The sequence below is a fragment of the Symsagittifera roscoffensis genome, chromosome 6, assembly GCF_963678635.1.
Source record: "Symsagittifera roscoffensis chromosome 6, txSymRosc1.1, whole genome shotgun sequence".
In the NCBI taxonomy this organism is placed as follows: Eukaryota; Metazoa; Xenacoelomorpha; order Acoela; family Convolutidae; genus Symsagittifera; species Symsagittifera roscoffensis.
In genome coordinates, this window is record NC_087067.1 from 53073220 (window position 1) to 53093919 (window position 20700).

A 20700-nucleotide genomic window follows, 5' to 3' on the forward strand; every position below is an offset into this window, starting at 1 on the left:
TTTATGATTTCCTAACGTGTGGTAAAAAAAGGCAATTGATCTAAAGGGGACCGACCCATTAGCAGACCAATCTTTAGCATAAAAAGTGAAAAATGAGAGCTTTAGCAGACCCAACGTTGTAAAGTGACGGATGATTGATTGACAGGCTTAAAAAGACGTTCAGTCTGGGGCCCTGCTTTCCCAATTAAGACAATTATCTCTCGATTTGTCAACAAAACTGGGGGCTATTCTCATGCGCGAAGGACCGAATGGGCGAAAAAACTCGTGATCGAAGGACAGAAAACAAAATTAGCCGTAGGTCAATTTTTAAAATGGAGCAAATGCTATTCAATTAAAATGAATAAAATGAAATTAGCAATATTTTGCTTTTTTCATAACGAAACCTTTGAACTATAAAATTTGTTCCAAATCAGCGGCGGTCAGTGACAAATTAAAAATTTTGCATATTTCTCCCGTTTTTATATTCGGCCAATATCAATATTCAGTCCCTGAAAATGTTTACTTTCTTTCCAAATTTTAAATTACTGAAATATGTTGGCTTGTTTTCATTTTCGCGCATTCGGTCCGTCGCGTATGAGGGATTCCACCAACAAAACTATCAACTTCAAAAGCACAAGTCTAAATTTGCGGCAAAATAAAAAGAGTGACGCGCGCAATGACACTCGTGTTGAATTGAAGCGCAGCGGAGCAATCTGTCGCTAATCGCCAATGCCGCGTTTAGAGTTAGCTATCTGACTTTATAATTGTTCTGAGTCTGCTAAAATCCCTAGCATATCGAACTAAATTTCAAGTCAATGAACACAATGAAGACTTTTATCTAGGTCGAGTATTTTTCTGTTTTTTATTGGAAACATTTAATAAAGCTCATTTTGTTTTTTTCTGATTTTATCTGATTTTTTTAAGATTCAATGAACGTACTGAAGACTTTTTAATAGGTCTTGATAATAAGTTTATTTTTTCTGAAAAAAAAATCTTGAAATTTGTTCACGCTCAAAGTAGATTTTTCGCGAATTGACTTTTGATTCGTTTTTATGCTCGTTTCCTTTGTTTAAAGGAAGACAAACTCGACTATCGACCAGCAAAGTATTTAAGTCATGAAAAACGCGATCGGCCTCTAGTTTGAAAAATATCTTTGATATTTCACGGCTGAATAAAAATTTTACTATTGATCCAGTTGTATACCTACTGTTCTTGAAATACAAAGAATTTAAAAGGCATGTATTTTTTCTTTGAAGTTCGTAAAGAGTATATTCCTCTGTTTTTTTTTGTGTTGATTGACTCTTCGCTAACGGTATTCGCTATGTTTTGTGGGTTCAGTTCAAATTGATTGCTGAAAAGAAGGCACAGACTTTCCCCATTACGAAAGAACAAATTGTGAGACGAAAACTTGCGTGAATGACTAGATTCCAAAGTGACTCTTTTTAGATTTCGCAGAAGATGAAACAAATTACCTTTTGACTCAGTGTTCTCTAATTAGGTGAGCTTTCAGAAAAAAGTACCAATAATAAAAGTTTTTTAGTGGAACTTCATGCAATGAATTTTCTTCAAAAGTCGAAAGAGTTGCATCACGAAATGTTACCTTTTTCAGTTTCTGTGAGATCATTGACACTTACCCAACTCTTTATTGGTTATGTTTTTTTTTCGACATGCAGCATAATTTTTTATTGCGAAAATACTATAACTACTTAATACTAGTGCTAGTTTGGGTGGCATTTTTGCAACAGGCAGCATTTGCAATTTAATAGCATGTGCTCGAAATTTGAATACTTCTAATTGTTGCAGTTGCATCAGATAGGAGCTCTTCGGAGGTTTTCTATTTCAACTGATGGTGCGTGATAATGTTGCGTGATTCGACCCATTCTTCGAAGTGCTTTCCACAGTGTGCTTTCGAATTTAATTCAGCTAAATCTGCGTAAAGGTTTTCTTTTGTCTCTTCTTTTTCTATTATTTGGCCTATAAATGTATTCAATTTAAATGCGATTAAGTATCTAATGCTTTACTCGTAGCCGTCATAGTGAACGTATCACTCAAGCTTTCAAGGCCACAAAGATTAAAGTGTACTTGACACAAAAAAAAAACTTAATATGATTTTAATTTATTTTTCAGGGATCTTAATCCAGCCGGATAACAAAAGGAATAGTAGACAAGGATAGCTGGTTAAGGTGCAAGTAACACAGAATGTTCCGACTAGTCTTAAAGAACAACAAAAAAAGTTTTCAAACTAGTGTCGTTTTTTGGCGTGGCGTGATAAAAAGAGCTGCGCGAAAAAAAGAGGTGAGTCATATTTGCCAGCCATTGTTAAATACGCAAAATGGAAAACGAATTTTGTAGAAAAATTACTAGAAAATTTAAAAAAATCAACAAATTTTTCTATTTTTTTCAGTTTTTTTTTCAATTTTGATTTCAATTTTTTAGTTTTTGATTCCAAAAAGGCACTTAAATACTCAAACTTAACTCTAATAAAACTAAAGTTTTTACGGCTTAAATTAAGCTGTTATTAGCTTTTAAGCCATTAAAATAGGCTATTGCAATCTTGCTCGCTTGCTTTATTTGCTGGAATTAAGACGAAAATCAAAAATTTTAAGCAGGTTTTTCTCGACACTGGAAGAATTTTTTCAAAATTTTTAATGTCGTTCGAATCAGGACTCAAACGGCTTCAATATGATATATCACTCAGCTCTCTCCGATAATTATATGTGGCCGCTGATTTTGCGTGGAAAACAAAAAAATAAGGATAGCCGGCTACTGTGCAAGTAATGTTTCGACCATAGTCTTAAAAAGTACTTTTTTTGGCATGATGTGATAAAAGGAGCTGAACGCAAAACGCGATTAAGCATATTCGACAATCATAGTAAATAAAGCAAACTGAAAAACAATTTTTGTAGAAAAATGACCAAAAGAAATACGACTCTAGAGGCTTTAATATGAAACATTAGTCAGCTCTTTCCGATGATTATTTGTAGCTGATTTTGCGTGGAAAGCAAAAAAAAAGAAAAACTAAAACAGCCGAATACAAAATTCCTGCCCATTTTTCAAATAATCAGAACAAAAAGCCGAAGTTCAAGAGGGATCTAGGAGTTTTTCGAGGTAGGAAGAAGTTTTTGGCGACACATTCAAACTTAAAAAACACAAGCTAGAGGGGGCGTTTTCAGCTCTTTTTGGAAAGTGATATCTATTTTTCCTTTAGCCTTCCCACCTCACACTTTTAACTTGCGCAAAAATTTGACTCGCATTGGCCGAATTTTTTGCACTGAGCCTTTTAAAACCACTCGTTATGCCATGAAACGTTACAGCAAAATAAATTGCGTGGGGAAATGAAAAATAAAGTTTTTCATTCGGCGTGCTCTTTAAAAATACCATATTAAAGGCATTTAAGAAAGCTTTTAAGAACGGTTGGTTCTTTTCCACTTTTCTTGCTCATTTTTCAAAATTTCCAACTTTCCTGTTTTTTTTTCCGTGTAATTTTGGCTAAACACGTAAAGTTACGGAACAAGGTATGAAGAACAAATCTGTTTGAAACTGTCAGTTTGTTCACCGTGCCAATTTTTGTTGCATTTAGACAATATAAAGAAAGTTTTTGAAATTTGAAGGTGGGGTAGTGGAAAAGATCCGAATGGTCGGCCAGAAATGGATGTCGTTGGGTAGTACCAAAGGGGGATTCTTTGAGCGGCGAGGGGTCAAAATGGGTGGTTAGAAATGGTTTTAAAAATTTGTTCATGCCAACACGTTTTGGCTCTTTTCCAGTCCCCCCTCCCTTCAAATTTAATTTTGAAAATTTTATTCTACGTTGTCATAATGCATTGAAATTTGGCATGGTGAACAAATCGACAACTGTGAACAGATTTGTTCTTCATACTTTACATCGTAACAGCACGCATTTAGCCATAATAACACGTAAAACAAACATAAAACTCGGTATTTTGAAAGGGGGAAACTGGAAAAGAGCCCACGTTTTATTGCAGCTTAGAACGTCAAAAGTTGTATTAAATAGACTTCAAAAAAAAAATTTGTTTTTAAAAAAAATCAATTGGGGGTGGACTGGAAAAAATCCAAGCTGTAGTGCCACTCAAAATAGCTCTGACACTGGAATGTTCAAATGTGTCGCACGTGCATATATCGAACAATTTCAGCGGATATTAGCTTTGATTTGTACATTGGCATTGTTTGAAATATAACTTGTGAGGATGATGACTGTGAGTATGATGGACTGTGCCAATGTGCTGCTGTGGCTGAGTGTGAGTGCCCTTCTGTTCGGGGAGGTGTTGAGGGAAGTGGATGCTTCTGATGACAAGACCAAGGGGGAGGGTGAGGGGTGGGACCAAGGCGGCGGAGAAAAGACAGGTGGGGTGCTTGAGAGAGATCAACTGCTGCAGAATCAGATGCGAGACAAGAGGGCTTTGCGAGACTCCAAGGGAGCAGCTTTGGTACGTTATAACTTTTTTATCTCTTTCTCTCTCCGTCCTATCCCCGTCCATGATTTTGTTTAATGTTCATGTATGTCCCACCTCAATTCTGCTTGCCAAGCTTTTCCAAAGGGTCCCGTTTTGGTAATAGTTTACCACAGCGACTTGTGGCTAAATAGCCCTAAAAAAAATTTTGCCGCGAAATATACCTATTTTAAGCAAGCGTGCGCCAGAACAAAACAGCCAGTTTTGATTAAAAATTTCCAGCAAATGCCCTAATACGTCATTTATGGCCCATTTTTGGCGGAAATTTTCCCCCAAAAGTCTTTAAAATTCGGTGAATATTCTCATTCTAATGTTTCGCAGCTGTCCGTAAATAGAAATTCTAAGGTTTCGGAATAGCATACCTAAATTTCAATTTTGAAAAATTATGATAACATTGTCATTATGCTATGAAATTTGGCGTGGTCAACAAACTAGCAATTCTGCATTTAGCCATCATAATAACACGTTCAACAACCAAAAATAAGGAAATTTGGCTCTTTTCCAGTTCCCCCCTTTCAAAATCAATTTTGAAAAGCTTATATAACATTGTCATATTGCAATGAAATTTGGCGTGGTGAACAAATCAACAATTGTGAACAAATTTGTTCTTCATACTGTACAGCGTAACATCACGCATTTAGCCGTAATAACACGTAAGACAAACATAAAACTCGGTATTTTGAAAGGGGGGAAACTGGAAAAGAGCCGGAAATTTGAGAGGTGTGGGGGGTGCAATAGACCCGAATTACTTTAATTCTACTATTTCAAACAGTTTCGTGGTGAAACTGATTTTGCTGTCACTTAGTTGTCATGAAAACTTGCAGTCGGCCATATTACCATATTAAAAAATCTCAAGACATCTGTTTTGCATTTGAAGTTTCAGTATGGGCTCGTTTTCATTACACCCCACCGAACCCCCAACCTTCCACCCCATTTCAAATTTTCAATGTTTACATTTGTTTAAACGTCTTGTTGCGACATGAAGTATGAAGAGGACATATCCGTTGAGCGTGTGTGAAGTTGCAGGTGAATGCGATCAAAGATTGGAAGCAGAAGAATGTGCCAATTAGGAAGTTCTCCCTCACCAATGTGAAACACGTGTTGGCCTGCTACAATGTCTGTTCCACTGCATCCCCCAACCCCCCACCTACACCCCCTTCCAAAGGACCCGGTGGGGCAGCTTCTGGTGCAGACCAAGCCAACCAAGGGGGAGCTGGCAGAGTGCGTCGACTGCAGGGTAAGCCATACCGAACAAACTTGCCAACAGTTTGACCAATCTTTGGCTCTTTTCCAGTCCCCCCTTTGATTTTCTGAAATTCATTATATAGAAGTCTATCTAAAATGGTTTTTCATGTTATAAACTGCATTAAAATGTGTCAGTGTGAACAGATGAACAAATTTCCACAACAAACCTTTCATACAAATTGCCGGGTGAACAATTTTTGAACAACTTTGGGCTCTTTTCCAGTCCCCCCCCTTTAAGTTCAATTTTGAAAAGCTTATTCAACGATGTCATAATGCAATGAAACTTGGCGTGGTGAACAAATCGACAACAGTGAACAGATTTGTTCTTCATACTTTGGGCTCTTTTTCCTCTCCCCCCCCCCCCACCTCACACAAACATGAATTTTATAGTCTAACGAGTTGTTTTACAAGGTTAATTATGAAGACCAAATATGTTTGTCATGGCCTAATTAGTATGCATGTCAATTTTCATGACAATCCGATAAAGTGAACAGTAATTTCAAATTGAAAAATTTGCAGGTGGGGGGAAAAGGAAAAAGAGCCATACTTTGCAGCGTAACATCACGCATTTAGCCGTAATAGTACAAAAAACAAACATAAAACTCGATATTTTGAAAGGTGGGGGGGGGAAGTGGAGAAGAGCCCAACTTTGTTTGGTAATTTTACGAGGGGTGGGAAACTGGAAAAGAGCGCAATTTTTCTTTGACACTGTTATTACACAAGCCAAGCGTAGTGTATTATTACGAAGAAAATAATTTTTCTAAGCTAAATTGCAACTAAAAGTGCTCATTTGGTGGCCTTCTTGGTATATTTCAATTTAATCTACTATATATTTAAATGCGGGCTTCACTATCTCGCCATGTTTAAGCTTTTTCAACGTATTATTTTTGCATGTTTAAGCTATCTCGTATATTGCAATGGTTAAGAATTTTTTTTTCGCTTTTTCAATTTGATTTTAGTGGTTACTTTACCAAGTTTAAATTAAGCAGCCCAATATCGAATTAGGGATTGCGAATTCGGTCTCCAATTTTGAATGCCTTAATCACTTTAGATAACGAGATAAGACGATTTTTGAGATTTTTTGAAAAATGTTATCGGAAATTTCGAATTAAATAATTTACAAAACTTGAAGTTCCCAACCTTGTAGTTGAGTGCTGTCAGAATACTCTAAGGAGTTACAAATCTTGCCTCCAAATATGAATGTTCAAATCTTTGTAGTTTTCGAGATATGACGTTTTTTTTGTGATTTTTTCAAAAATTTTCAGAAAACCTAAAATATTATTTTATTAAAATCTGAAATTCCCAACCCTGTAGTTGGGTCCTGTCAGAGTAATCTGAAAGATTGCGAATCTTGCCTCCAAATATGATTGCTTAATTCTTTGTAGTTTTCGAGATGTGACGTTTTTTGTGAGTTTTTCAAAAAATTACAGAAAATTTTAATAATTATTATTTTATAAAAATTTGAAATTCCCAACCCTGTAGTTGGGTACTCTCATAGTACTATCAAGGATCGCGAATCTTGCCTCCAAATATGGCTGCTCAAATCCTTGTAGTTTTCAAAATTTTTCAAAGAACTTATCTACAAAGAAATTCAAAAAATTTGAAACTACTAACTTGATGAAGATACAACTGTTTTGTCAGCGTACACTCAGGCGTCTCAAATCTTGCCTTTCAATATGAATGCTCAAATCCTTTTAGTTTCCGAGATAAGATGTTTTTTTTTCGGGAAACTTAGGTTTAAAAAATTTTGGATTTTTAACCCTATAGTAGGTTGCTCTCAAGGACTCTCAGTGGTGGCAAATCTGGCCTCCAAATTTCTCCAGAGGCCCATGAAGTCTTCGAGATGACGCTTTTAAAATGGGAATTTAAAAAAATTTAAAGTTCGAAATTACCAACCCTGTAATTGGGTGCAGTCAGAGTACACTAAAAGTTTGCAGATGTTGTTTCCAATATATGCGGTTTTTCATGAGTTGTCGAGAAATTTCGAAGCACCGAAGGTGCGTTAAACGCTAGTCTTATTTAAGTCTATTTACACAATAGTATGAACTATCTTTTTTTGGCTCTTTTCCAGTCCCCCCTTTCAAATTCAATTTTGAAAAGTCTATTTAACGTTGTCATAATACAATGAAATTTGGCGTGGTGAACAAATCGGCAATTGTGAACAGATTTGTTTTTCATACTTTACAGCGTAACACCACGCGTTTAGCCGTGATAACACGTAAAACAAACATAAAACTCACGTAAAACAGGTATATTGAAAGTGGGAACTGGAAAAGAGCCGTTTTTTCCGACCTAAATCGGAAATATTGTTGCGACCCAAATATTGTTGCGATAAAATGTGTTCATTTTGAAAGTGTTCATTATGACCAATAACCAGTTATTAAATACAGCCAATTCTAAGTATATTAGCATAGACTATTATTTTTTCGACTTTCATAACGAAAGTAACGGAATATTTGTGCTCTGGTGGTTTTTTCTTCAGACAAATTTCGACTTTTTAACTAACCAATTTTGTCGGGTTTTTTTATCATTCAAAAAGTTTTGTTGTCCTGAGCTTAAATTTGGAAAGATATTTTACCTGTGATGATTTTTCATAAAGTTATGGGGGTTTAAAAATTGCCAAGATGAGACAATTTACGCGCGATGTATTTGGCGCTTTTAACGCGTAAGCGGAGATTTAATCCGTCATAGAAATCGTTCCAATATAGTTGAAGGAGGCTTATTTGTCATAATTGATTTGTTTCTAGGAGCGAAATTCATCACTTTGTCCTTCATATGGTGCATGGGGGGATGATTTTTACATAAAAAAAATCTCAAAAAAAAATTTCATTTTATTTTTTACTACATTCAATTTTTTCATGTTATTACTGCTCCATAGACTGCTCTATAGTATGTTAGTTGGTTAAGTTCTTTTTTTTTCAAATTGATGTGTACTGCTAATCCATCACAATTGGCTTGCGTCATTTAGCAGTAATTTAGACTTATAATTGGCGTGCGTCACTTAAGAAAATTTGTAGAGTCAAAGTTCTACTCATTCAGTTCTTCCCAGTAGCGTTTTCGGTCATATTTTTGCTTGTGTATGGGAAGTGCAACTTCGCCTCTGTGTTGAAAATGAGCAAGTTACAAGCATATCTTGCTGCTTTGTTTTTGGCTAGTGTTAGATCCTGTTGGAAAAAAAAAACAGGTTTTATGAAAATGTATTGGTTTTGTTGTTTCATATTTTTTTTGTGAAGCTTTGGAAAATTTAGGCAGTTTTTGCAAAAATTCCAATTTTTTTCAAAAAATAATGAACTAATTTTTTTAAAAAAAGGTACCATTGAAAAAACAGGCTGCTTTTCTAAGTGCCTGCATTATTCGCTAGTCTCTTTTCATTTTACCCCTCGATCTATGGTCTTCCGAAAGTTTCATTAGAGGGTTTTTTTACCTAGTTGTTTTGAAATTTTTCATTTTCTCAAAAACTGAAAGCACGAATCTGAGGTGAGGTTTTCAATCCAAAGAAAAAACTATGGGCAACTCCCCTTCTCAAGCGGTTATTCCCAAAGTTCGGTAGAAAAAACTTATGGCCTCAAACAAGCCATTTTTTGACACTCTGGTAATTTTTAAATCTTTTGATTTTTTTACCCTGCCAAATCGGATATTAAGGATTTAACCAAAGAAAAACAATCAGTAATACGAATCTTCGCTGCTCAAGTCTTCTCCAGGCAAATTCCAGAAAAATCCCATTTTGGATTTTTTGCACGTTTTTGGAAACTTGTTCTTTTTTTAGCAACTAGCCTAAAGATTCTGAGGTTGATAGCTCATTCAAACTAACATGGCGCCATCTGTTTTACCCTGTTTTTTGCAGAAAAGCTAATATGAACTTCGGAAAGATCCATTTTTTTTTCTTCAAATTTTCACTTTTTTTTTTGAAATTTCGTCACTATTCTCGAAAACTACTTGCTAAACCTGATACCAAATTCAGGCATCTAAAAATCAGGGCATTGGAAGTCCTCCCTGCATACGAGGTTGATCCCATGCTTAGTAGACAAAAATTTATGGGTTCAGGATAAGTCAAGTTTTTGAATTTTGATCGATTTTTTAAGAATTTTTTTTTACTTTTTACGAAAACTACCTAGGTTAATCTGAGATAAAGTCTTCAATCGAAAGAGCGAGTAGTAATTTTCACCTTTAAATGAGCGGCTAATCTCCTACTCGAGCAGATAATTATCTGGAGTTTTGTGTAAAGTCCGTTTTTAACTGTTACGACTTTCCGTAAAAGTACGTACTTTTTTTTTTAAATATTAAAACAGGTAGATCCAGCATTAGCTGGGCCACTAGTTTTTTTCATGCGACCGTGGCGTAGATGCGACGACTAGAGACTCCTAATCAACAGGTCTGAGATTCAAAACCGGAACATTGAAATAGTTTTAATTTTTGGTTGATTTTTTGCTGCTTAGGATTGGCAATTTGGTAGCAACTGTAGCTGTTTTATTGGTGACAAGTGTTAGTACAATTACACGCGGTCATGGTGTGTTTTTAATCTTTTCCTTATTTCGCTTTGTTTTACCTGAGCTCTTTTTTTGCATTTTCCTCGCTTGTGTTTGCGAAGCGCAGCTTCGACTCTGTGTAAAACCTCAAAACAGCCAAACTTTGAGTGTTTTCCACTGTATATAGTAAAAGGCCCCCGACTACCACAATACAAACTTCACTGCTTGAGGGCTTCTGGTTTTCAGTTGTGGGCTGTTGTGCGCCCATTTAACCATTGAAATCAGCAGAACAAGTTTGTGTATGAATGAAAACTTGGAAATCTTGAGCCCCTTCCGCTCCCTTTCCGCTCTAATCAGTCAGTATGTCCTTGGTGTGTGTTGATGCTGCTGTTGCGTTGTGTAGATATGGGTGATATGGACTGCAAGTGTGCTTCGAATCTCTTCCAGCAGGGCAATGAGCAGCAGTTTGTGCCGTGTTGTGACAAGTTGAACACGTGGATCAAGGCCTCTCTCACAGACGAGGAACAGCTCAAGAAGATCTGGAGGGTGTCGGAGGGCAGCGAGAAGGACGCTTTCAAGGTCAATCAGCTCACAATTATAAGTAGCTGTTTTACCCTCCCCTGATATACATTATACGACCACACATGAAAAGCTGTGCAGCCAATTGTTGTCATATGTGTTGCATGTGGAACATTAATGCACATAAGAGTAGAATTGCAAAATTTCATTACCATTGACTAAATACTTAAAAAGGTTTTTTTTCCAGTTCCCTCCCACTTTCAAACTCAATTTTAAAAAGCTTGTTTAATGTTGTGGATTGTTTCCAGTTTCCCATCCCCCTCGTAAAATTGCAAATTTATGCTATTCAAAAATTGTTCACACGCTTTTTGCATGTAAGAATGTTGTAAAAACTTGTTCACCTGTTCACGCTGACACATTTTGATGCAGTTTATAACAAGAAAAGTTATTTTAAATAGACTTTCATATATTGAATTTCAGAAAAAATCAAAGGGGGAACTGCAAACGAGCCAACTTTGTCAAAATGTAATGAAATTTGGGATGGTGAAGAAACTGACAACTGTAAACATATTTGTTCTTCATGCTTCACATCGTAACATCACGCATTTGGCCGTAATGACAAGTAAAACCAACATGAAAATTGATATTTTGAAAGGTGGTGGTGGTGGGGTTGGAAAAGAGCCAAAAAAGGAACAATTGAAGATGAGGGGCGAGGAAGCAAAAAGTCGCCAACTCTGCGACAGTTATAAACTAAACCGGTTTTCGATTGTTTTTCATCCGGGTACTAGGTGCTCTCGATTTATGCTTCAAATCTCTAGACCAAAAGTTGGTATGTTTCGACCGTCTCGACCAAATTTTGGTTTGTTTCCGTTTTTTTTCGGTCAAATTTCTGTTTTTCGATTTTAGTGACCAAATTTTGTCAACATATGTACATATGAGAGTAACGCTTTTTGAAGACTTTAAAGTAGCAATCGATTCGGAGAACTTGTGTAGGCCTTCTCGCTCTCTTGTGGCGCTCCCGTATATGACAAGCAATTATGCTGGTCTAGCTAACTACGCATTAAAAATACATTTACACCGGATTATTCTTCTAAATGGATCAGTTCTGAACATATGAGAGTAACGCTTTTTGAAGACTTTAAAGTAGCAATCGATTCGGAGAACTTGTGTAGGCCTTCTCGCTCTCTTGTGGCGCTCCCGTATATGACAAGCAATTATGCTGGTCTAGCTAAATACGCATTAAAAATACATTTATACCGGATTATTCTTCTAAATGGATCAGTTCTGAACATATGAGAGTAACGCTTTTTGAAGACTTTAAGTAGCAATCGATTGGGAGAATTTGTGTAGGCCTTCTCGCTCTTTTGTGGCGCTCCCGTATATGACAAGCAATTATGCTGGTCTAGCTAACTACGCATTAAAAATACATTTACACCGGATTATTCTTCTAAATGGATCAGTTCTGAACAAATGAGAGTAACGCTTTTTGAAGACTTTAAGTAGCAATCGATTGGGAGAATTTGTGTAGGCCTTCTCGCTCTCTTGTGGCGCTCCCGTATATGACAAGCAATTATGCTGGTCTAGCTAACTACGCATTAAAAATACATTTACACCGGATTATTCTTCTAAATGGATCAGTTCTGAACATATGAGAGTAACGCTTTTTGAAGACTTTAAAGTAGTAATCGATTTGGTGAACTTGTGTAGGCCTTCTCGCTCCCTTGTGGCGCTCCCGTATATGACAAGCAATTATGCTGGTCTAGCTAACTACGCATTAAAATACATTTACACCGGATACTTCTTCTAAACGGATCAGTTCTGAACATATGAGAGTAACGCTTTTTGAAGACTTTAAGTAGCAATCGATTGGGAGAATTTGTGTAGGCCTTCTCGCTCTTTTGTGTCGCTCCCGTATATGACAAGCAATTATGCTGGTCTAGCTAACTACGCATTAAAAATACATTTACACCGGATAATTCTTCTAAATGCATCAGTCTTCCAGTTGTACCAGAAAAAAAACGCCAAAATTGCGTTTCTATGTCCGTTTTTCCACTCATCGCCCTATTTTTTTGGCTGTGCTCGACCTATGTTTTGACTGTACTTGACTTATGTTGTTTTGACTGTTGAAATTACTTATACACAAGATTATTCTCCTAATTGCATCTGTCTTCCAGTTCTGCCAGATGTTCTACCCAGCCAGAAGTGCTCGTCATATGTTGTTTTGATTTTCTCGACCAAAATTGGGTATGTTTTAAATGTGCTCGACCCATGTTTCCACTGTGCTCGACCTATATTTTGACTGTGATCGGCCTAATTTTTGACTCGACGTATGCTTCGACTGTGCTTGACGTATGTTTCGACTTTGTTCGACCGAAATCGGGTGCTTCGAATGTGCTCGACATATGTTTTGACTGCGCTCTACCTTTGTTTAGACTTGCTCGACTATCAACTGCCATGACTCAATTTAATGAAAAATAATAAAGTAAGCTTTTACTGAAATTCTTGTGATGGTGCTTGAATTGAAATTAGACAATAAAAATTAAAAGTTAAGCATCGAAAATCTATTTTTCTACTTGATATTTTCTATATTTTTTTAAATTTTGTTCCAACAAATCTGTTCTCCAACTTTTGGTCTGAAAAGTGATGATTGAAGAAGTTTTGATAAGATTTAACTTTTTCCTACCGCAGGAACCATCTCTAAAAATAAAGAGTTTCCTAGGAAACTTCTATTTTTGCGGTAAGCAACTCCCTCAATGTTTGTTGCTGGTTGCAACTTTTTAAAAGAGTTCTTTTCTGAGCAGATTTTTTTTGCTCAGTTTCCAGCTTAAGTTCAACCGAAATCTTCAAAAAAAATTGAAAAAATAGGTTGGGCTGGACCGATGTTTCGTTTATGTTTTGACTCTCTCGGCCGAAACAAAGTATGTTTCGACAGACTTAAAATTTTTTCTCGACCGCGGAATTTCAGTCGCAAAACTGCCATTGCTCGACTTTCAAAATCGAAACGTAAGTCGAGCACCTCGACCCGGGTAGTAAATTAAATAGGTTCACTTGTTACTGCTTGCAGGTTTAATTGCATTTCAGAACATCAGCTCTTTTTTTGCCGTAACCTCACATGAGCATTATTTATGGGGAAACGTTAGGTTTTAAAAGGTTAAGGATGAAGCATAAATATGTTTGTTATAGTTAAATTAGTCCGGACATCGTGAACAAAAATTTACAAGACAAATATCGCAGGTGGGGGAAAAGGAAAAAAGCCCAGAACATCTTTCTTTTAAATAGGTTTCTGTACGTTTATTTTCAGAAAATTTGTAGGAGGGAGTTTTTCTCGCATTTCAAATTTTCCATTTCCGTAGCTGTCTTAAGTGTTTTAATGGGTAAAGTAGTGATGTTAAGATGTAAACTATAAAGAAACAAGTGTGTTAACAATATGTAATTTGTTCAGCACTCCTATTTTCATTCCATTGCCAACTTTCTATTTTTATAGTTGTCTTACGACTATTTATGGCTAAGCTGTAAGGTGTAAGGTATGAAGAAAAAATCTGTTCATAATTGTTAGACTCTAAGACACGTTTTTTTTTGCATTATGACAAAGTTATTTGTGGGCGACTGAGAAGAGCAAGTAGTTTTAATCTTATCGCTCAGAGCATTTTTTTAAAATGGCTGAAAATTTCTGTAGCCTGGTCTGAAAAACTTTGATCGATACTGTGAGCCGCGATTATATGTTATTTTTTTAGACCCCTCCGCAAAATTTAGCCACCCATCCCTCCATTATGGCCGTATCACAAAGCGATCTCAATCAATTTTTTGGTAAGCGTTACCTGTAATGGTATTACAGTTCAATTTGTTTCTGTTTCAGTAACAGTACTGTTTCAGTAACATTCCTATCAAAACTACAGCAATGCACAAAAGTTTGTAAAATAAAAGAAAAAAGGCCGTCAAACTAAAGTTATACATATTAGTTATCGAACTGCGTAAAACGAAATCTCTTCCTTGACCTGTCTCCCACGCTTGATACCTCTGAAACTGTAATTTCACTGTCTCTCAAGCTCAGCTCTAGAACTCTTCTCTTGTACATCCTTGATATAGATATCTCGAATTCTGGAGACACAATCAAAAACGATTTCATAAGAAGATGACATTGTTAGTAGTACAGTGCCATATACATTTTCTGGAAAAAATACAATGCCTCACTTGAAGGAAATATCAAATTGGCTCACGCGAAAAAAATCTGACTTTAAATAATTATTGAACAAAAAAATGGGTTGAAGGTAGAAAAAAACTGCTCAAACAACAAATCAAACTTGATAAAATCATAAAATATTGATTTATTCTTCAAGTAACATTTTGTTGATTACGCTTGCGATAAGTAATTGTTATCAAATCGGAATATAGAGGTTTTTTGTGTTAACAAGTATTTTAACAAAATCAGTTGAATCAGTGTGGGCGTTGTATTCACTTCTTCCATGTTCCCTCACATTTCCACGTTCATTCCCATTTAAAGGTTCCTTCCCTAAGGTATGGGGTCGAGTCTCGGTTGGACCTTGCTTTTCGTCCACTCAAATGTTGTCGGCTAAGTTGACACATCACGGATTATGCTTGTGCTGTAAGTGTGCCACATCGCGAATTTTGCTTGATTTTTGCAAGTGCAAGTTTTGCTTTTTTCTAGTTTCAGGGAGGGACTTAAGATTTTTAAAAATTCTTTTTTCAGTTCAATTGGTATCTGCTCAAAGATTGTCGGCTCAGTGGCCACATCTGATTTTTTTGTGCTATAGGCAACTTTCACTGTAGTTTTTCAGTGATGGACTTGAAAGTTTAAAAAAAGTTAAATCATGTACGTTTATTTTCAGAAAACTTGTAGGAGGGAGTTCTTGATTATTTTTTTCTCGCATTTCAAATTTTCCATTTCCGTAGCTGTCTTAAGTGTTTTAATGGGTAAAGTAGTGATGTTAAGATGTAAACTATAAAGAAACAAGTGTGTTAACAATATGTAATTTGTTCAGCACTCCTATTTTCATTCCATTGCCAACTTTCTATTTTTATAGTTGTCTTACGACTATTTATGGCTAAGCTGTAAGGTGTAAGGTATGAAGAAAAAATCTGTTCATAATTGTTAGACACTATGACACGTTTTTTTTGCATTATGACAAAGTAATTTGTGGGCGACTGAGAAGAGCCAGTAGTTTTAATCTTATCGCTCAGAACATTTTTTCTAAATGGCTGAAAATTTCTGTAGCCTGGTCTGAAAAACTTTGATTGATACTGTGAGCCGCGATTATATATTATATGTTATTTTCTTAGACCCCTCCGCAAAATTTAACCACCCATCCCTCCATTATGGCCGTATCACAAAGCGATCTCAATCAATTTTTTGGTAAGCGTTACCTGTAATGGTATTACAGTGCAATTCAGTACTGCTTCAGTAACATTCCTATCAAAACTACAGCAATGCACAAAAGTCTGTGAAATAAAAAAAAAAATCCGTCAAACTAAAGTTATACATATTAGTTATCGAACTGCGTAAAACCAAATCCCTTCCTTGACCTGTCTCCCACGCTTGAAACCTCTGAAACTGTAATTTCACTGTCTCTCAAGCTCAGCTCTAGAACTCTTCTTTTGTACATCCTTGATATAGTTATCTCGAATTCTGGAGACACAATCAAAAACGACTTCATAAGAAGATGACATTGTTAGTAGTAAAGTGCCATATACATTTTCTGGGAAAAATACAATGCCTCACTTGAAGGAAATATCAAATTGGCTCACGCGAAAAAAATCTGACTTCAAATAATTAGTGAACAAAAAAATGGGTTGAAGGTAGAAAAAAACTGCTCAAAAAACAAATCAAACTTGATAAAATCATAAAATATTGATTTATTCTTCAAGTAACATTTTGTTGATTACGCTTGCGATTAGTAAGTGTTATCAAATCGGAATATAGAGTTTTTTTTTGTGTTAACAAGTAGTTTAACAAAATCAGTTGAATCAGTGTGGGCGTTGTATTCACTTCTTCCAGGTTCCCTCACATTTCCACGTTCATTCCCATTTAAAGGTTCCTTCCCTAAGGTATGGGGTCGAGTCTCGGTCGGACCTTGCTTTTTGTCCACTCAAATGTTGTCGGCTAAGTTGACACATCACGGATTATGCTTGTGCTGTAAGTGTGCCACATCGCGAATTTTGCTTGACTTTTGCAAGTGCAAGTTTTGTTTTTTTCTAGTTTCAGGGAGGGACTTAAGATTTTTAAAAATTCTTTTTTTTTCAGTTCAATTGGTATCTGCTCAAAGATTGTCGGCTCAGTGGCCACATCTATGATTTTATTGTGCTATAGGCAACTTTCACTGTAGTTTTCAGTGATAGACTGGAAAGTTAAAAAAAAGTAAAATCATTGTTTTTTTTCGGTTCAACTGGATTCTCAAATTCGGTTTCAGAAATTTATTAATTGTTCAAACGTTCTTTTTTTAATGGTTATTAGAAACTGCCTTTTTGGCGCGCGCTGCATCCTCATAAGATGGAATCCCTCATAGGCGAAAGACCGAATGGGCGAAAATATAAATCAGCGAATCAGATTTCAGTATTCCAAAATTTGGAAAGAAAGCGTGAAAATCTCAAAAAAAGTAAGCTTTTCCAGGGACTTAGTTATAATTTTGGCCGAATATAAAAACGGCAGAAATAAGCAAAGTTTTCAAATTAGCACTGACCGCCGCCGAATTGGAACAAATTTCATATTTCAAGGGTTTCGTTACTAAACAAGCAAAGCATTGCTTCATTTAATTCCTTTTAGTTCAACAGCAATTGATTCATTTTAATAATTAACTTTCAACTGTTTTTGTTTTCGGTCCTTCGCCCATGAGAATAGCCTTTGGCGTCTATTTCTCTCTTTCCCCGACCTTTACATTTGAGCGGCTTTTGAATAATGCAGTCATGTAATTTTTCCATGTTATTTTTGTTGTATTATTCACAATTTTTTGTCTGAAATTTTTCAAAGGGCAATGGGATCTTGTTAATTATCTCTCCCCCCCCCCTATTTTGGTTTCAGAAATTCAACTTTGGCGGCCACATTTTCAATAGCTCATAAGAATTTTCAGAAAATATATATATTTTAAAAAAATTTTAAATCGGTATTATATAAATAGTGAGTAATACAAATAGGAACGCGCGAAAATGAAAACCGATTTAATTATTGACATTTTTGAAATGTATATTTTATACAGAAATGGTTGTCAAAAATAATACATGCATTGGGGGTGGGAATAGTTAACAAGGTCCAAAAGGGGGGGGGGGAATAGTTAACAAGATCCGGGCAATGATACTTTGTGTTAATTATAGGATTTTACGGGCCAAGTGCAGCAGTGCCTGGATGGTAAACTGAGTGGGGACTTCAACGTAAGGGCGGACAAGCTGGGGGGATCGGGCAAATTGGGAGACACCACAATGACCCTGAAACTGGCCACCCTCCTCACCCCTGTCTTACTCAACAGAATCACCACCACCCCCACAATGGCAGGCACAAATGGAATGGACAAGTGAAGTGTGGGTAAAGTTAGTATTCCTAATCACTCAACTATTTTTTTAAGAATCCGCAGGCTTTTTTCAAATTCACTCCCTCTCTCTTCCCTATTCTCACAAAAACATGGTGATAACTTTCTCCTTTTCGCGTGTTGGTCAAATGCTTTTAGGACAGCCAATTATTTCAAAAGTCGATATGTGAGGTTTGAAGAGCAAATTTGGTTATGTTGTTAAAATGTCTCAACAGATTGGTTTTCAGCTTTAGAAAAGGGTTTGTGCAAATAGACGAATGCTTTAAATAAACCAGTCAATTGAATACATCGTTTTATAATTATGTTTCTCGGCGTTAAACAGTTCAAGGTGAACTCATTTTCCATGGTCTGATTTTTACAGTCCATCCTCAAAACGCCGTACGGCTCGTTTCTTTTTCTCTTGCCTAACATAAGCACCAACTTGTGGCAACGAGGAGTTCCACAAGTTCGAAGATGAAGACTAAATAAGTTTGTCATTGCCTAATCTGTCGGCAATCGAATTTCATAACTATCGGATATTATGAACGGGGAAGGTGACGGTGAAATTGCTAGAAAGTGTACACCCTAAGTTGTTCAGGTGGATGAAAGTGGAATTAGCCACAGAGAACAAACTGATGATCAATGGATGAGTGAATACATCGTTTCATTGAATGATTCGGCCAATGAGCAAATGCCACGTTTCAAATGGACAATGCACAATTTCATCAAATCCAGATGAAAATTGCAACCAAATTGAATCTTCGTCAATTGATGAGACAGAAAAGAAATGAAAGTTCCATCAAATAAGACAGAAATGAAAGGAAATGGAATAAAAAGAAAAAAAGGAGAAAAAAACAGCTTACGAAAAAAGAGTTGCGAATGTTTTTGCTTCAGTGCAACCAAGTTAAATTTATTAATCCTGCATAATAAAATTACAGACAAATATCAAGAAAATTGAAGCTTCATTCTGAAATTTCTAACAGTTTTGAGAAATGGAACCAGCCTTTGAGAAGGAAAACCAGACGCTTACCTAATTGATCTAAAATGAGGCGCCACATTGTCTAACAATTAGTCGCGACACAGTTCAAAAATCAGTCGCTAAAAATCTTCACTAAAATTTGTTTTTCTTGGTCACATTTTGACCGAAAACTAGGCAAATTTAACTATAGGCAAATTTTTGGGTTCAACGACAAAATAGTTACGTCGAAACATACCAATTTTTGATCGAGTGGGTCGAAACAAAAATTGCTCAAATTGAACAGTGGTTATCATTACTTTGGTCGCATCGGCCGTGGTCACGTTTCCTCGGTCTGCAAAATCTGGAAATGCCGAATTTCGGTCGCGGTGTTCCCAAAGTGTGAGCGCGACCAAAATTCAGGAAATACCAAATTGTCTGATCATAAAAGCACAACCTCGTCCCGGGCCCTTAAGTAAACTACCGTTGAACTTTCACCTAAGCACGAATAAGTTCTGAAAGCTGATTCCGTATAAATAAAATACGTTTTTCATACAAGCGAAATACATTGCTTGAAAATTTTGACCTGGATTAGCTATTTACACAAGAATAGCTTGTTATAGTATGAACTTTTTTTTCCAACCTAAGTCGCAAATATTGTTGCGATGCAATTGTTGCGACAAAATGTGTTCATTGTGAAAGCGTTTATTTTGATCCAGCTATTAAGTACAGCCAATGCTAAGTATATTATTATAGACTATTAAATAGCACTTTAGCTTCAAGGTATCATGGATCTATAGCGTAGAGGTAGAGTAAGAGACCAGCAACAAACTAAGAGGGTTCGAACCTGGACAGGTTTGGATGCTTTTATTGAATTTTTCGTATACTAATTAAAATTCCGTCAAAAATTTGTTCACGCAAAATTGTGATTTCTCGCGGTTTTGCTTGTGATTTCTGTTTAAGTTCAGTGCATTTCCATTGTTAAAAAGAAGGCAAACTCCATTGTCGAACAGCAAAAGTGTAAAGGTCGCGAAAAACGTGATCGACCTCTAATTTCGAAAATGTAATTCCCAGCAAAATACTTATCAGTTATTTTTTCACTTTCCTTGCGTTCATTACTTTTTTCCAACTGTCAGTTGGCTATGTTTATGGCTAGAAATCTAAACGTGAGAAGTTCAAACTACATTTATTTGAAGAAAAAGTGAAGTTGAGACTAGATTTAATTTGAATCAAAATTTGAAGCAATTCAGTTATTTAACACAGAAGTAGCGTTAATTATGAGGTAATATCAAGGAGTACAACGATCCATTTGTGAAAAAGTTATTTGAGAATTTTGCCAGATTTTTTACAATCAAGCTCAAGAAAGCTTAAGTTTTTTTGCCGTTTTAAATTATCTGAAATGTTTGCTACGAATAAAATTCGACAATTTCAAAATTCCGTCAAAAATATGGAAACAACTTTGGAAAAAATATTTTTTAGTTGATTATGTTATGTCAATGCGTAATTCTGAGAAAATAATTTTATTATTCGTAAAACACTTGTTTTTATCCATT

At 36.0% G+C, this 20700-nt stretch overlaps 2 protein-coding genes across 2 annotated transcripts in view; both read left to right on the plus strand.

The window, feature by feature from the left end:
* The window catches only part of LOC134848570 (alpha-catulin-like), a 619753-nt gene that overhangs the window by 53792 nt on the left and 545261 nt on the right, over positions 1-20700 (plus strand). The gene's annotated exons all lie outside the window — the stretch shown is intronic.
* LOC134848237 (uncharacterized) lies at positions 4045-19106 on the plus strand. Its single transcript, XM_063865620.1, has 5 exons — positions 4045-4424; positions 5475-5685; positions 10563-10738; positions 18002-18214; positions 18791-19106. Exons 1-4 carry the CDS (start codon positions 4185-4187, stop codon positions 18200-18202), a joined length of 828 nt encoding a protein of 275 aa, XP_063721690.1. The 5' UTR covers positions 4045-4184; the 3' UTR covers positions 18203-18214; positions 18791-19106.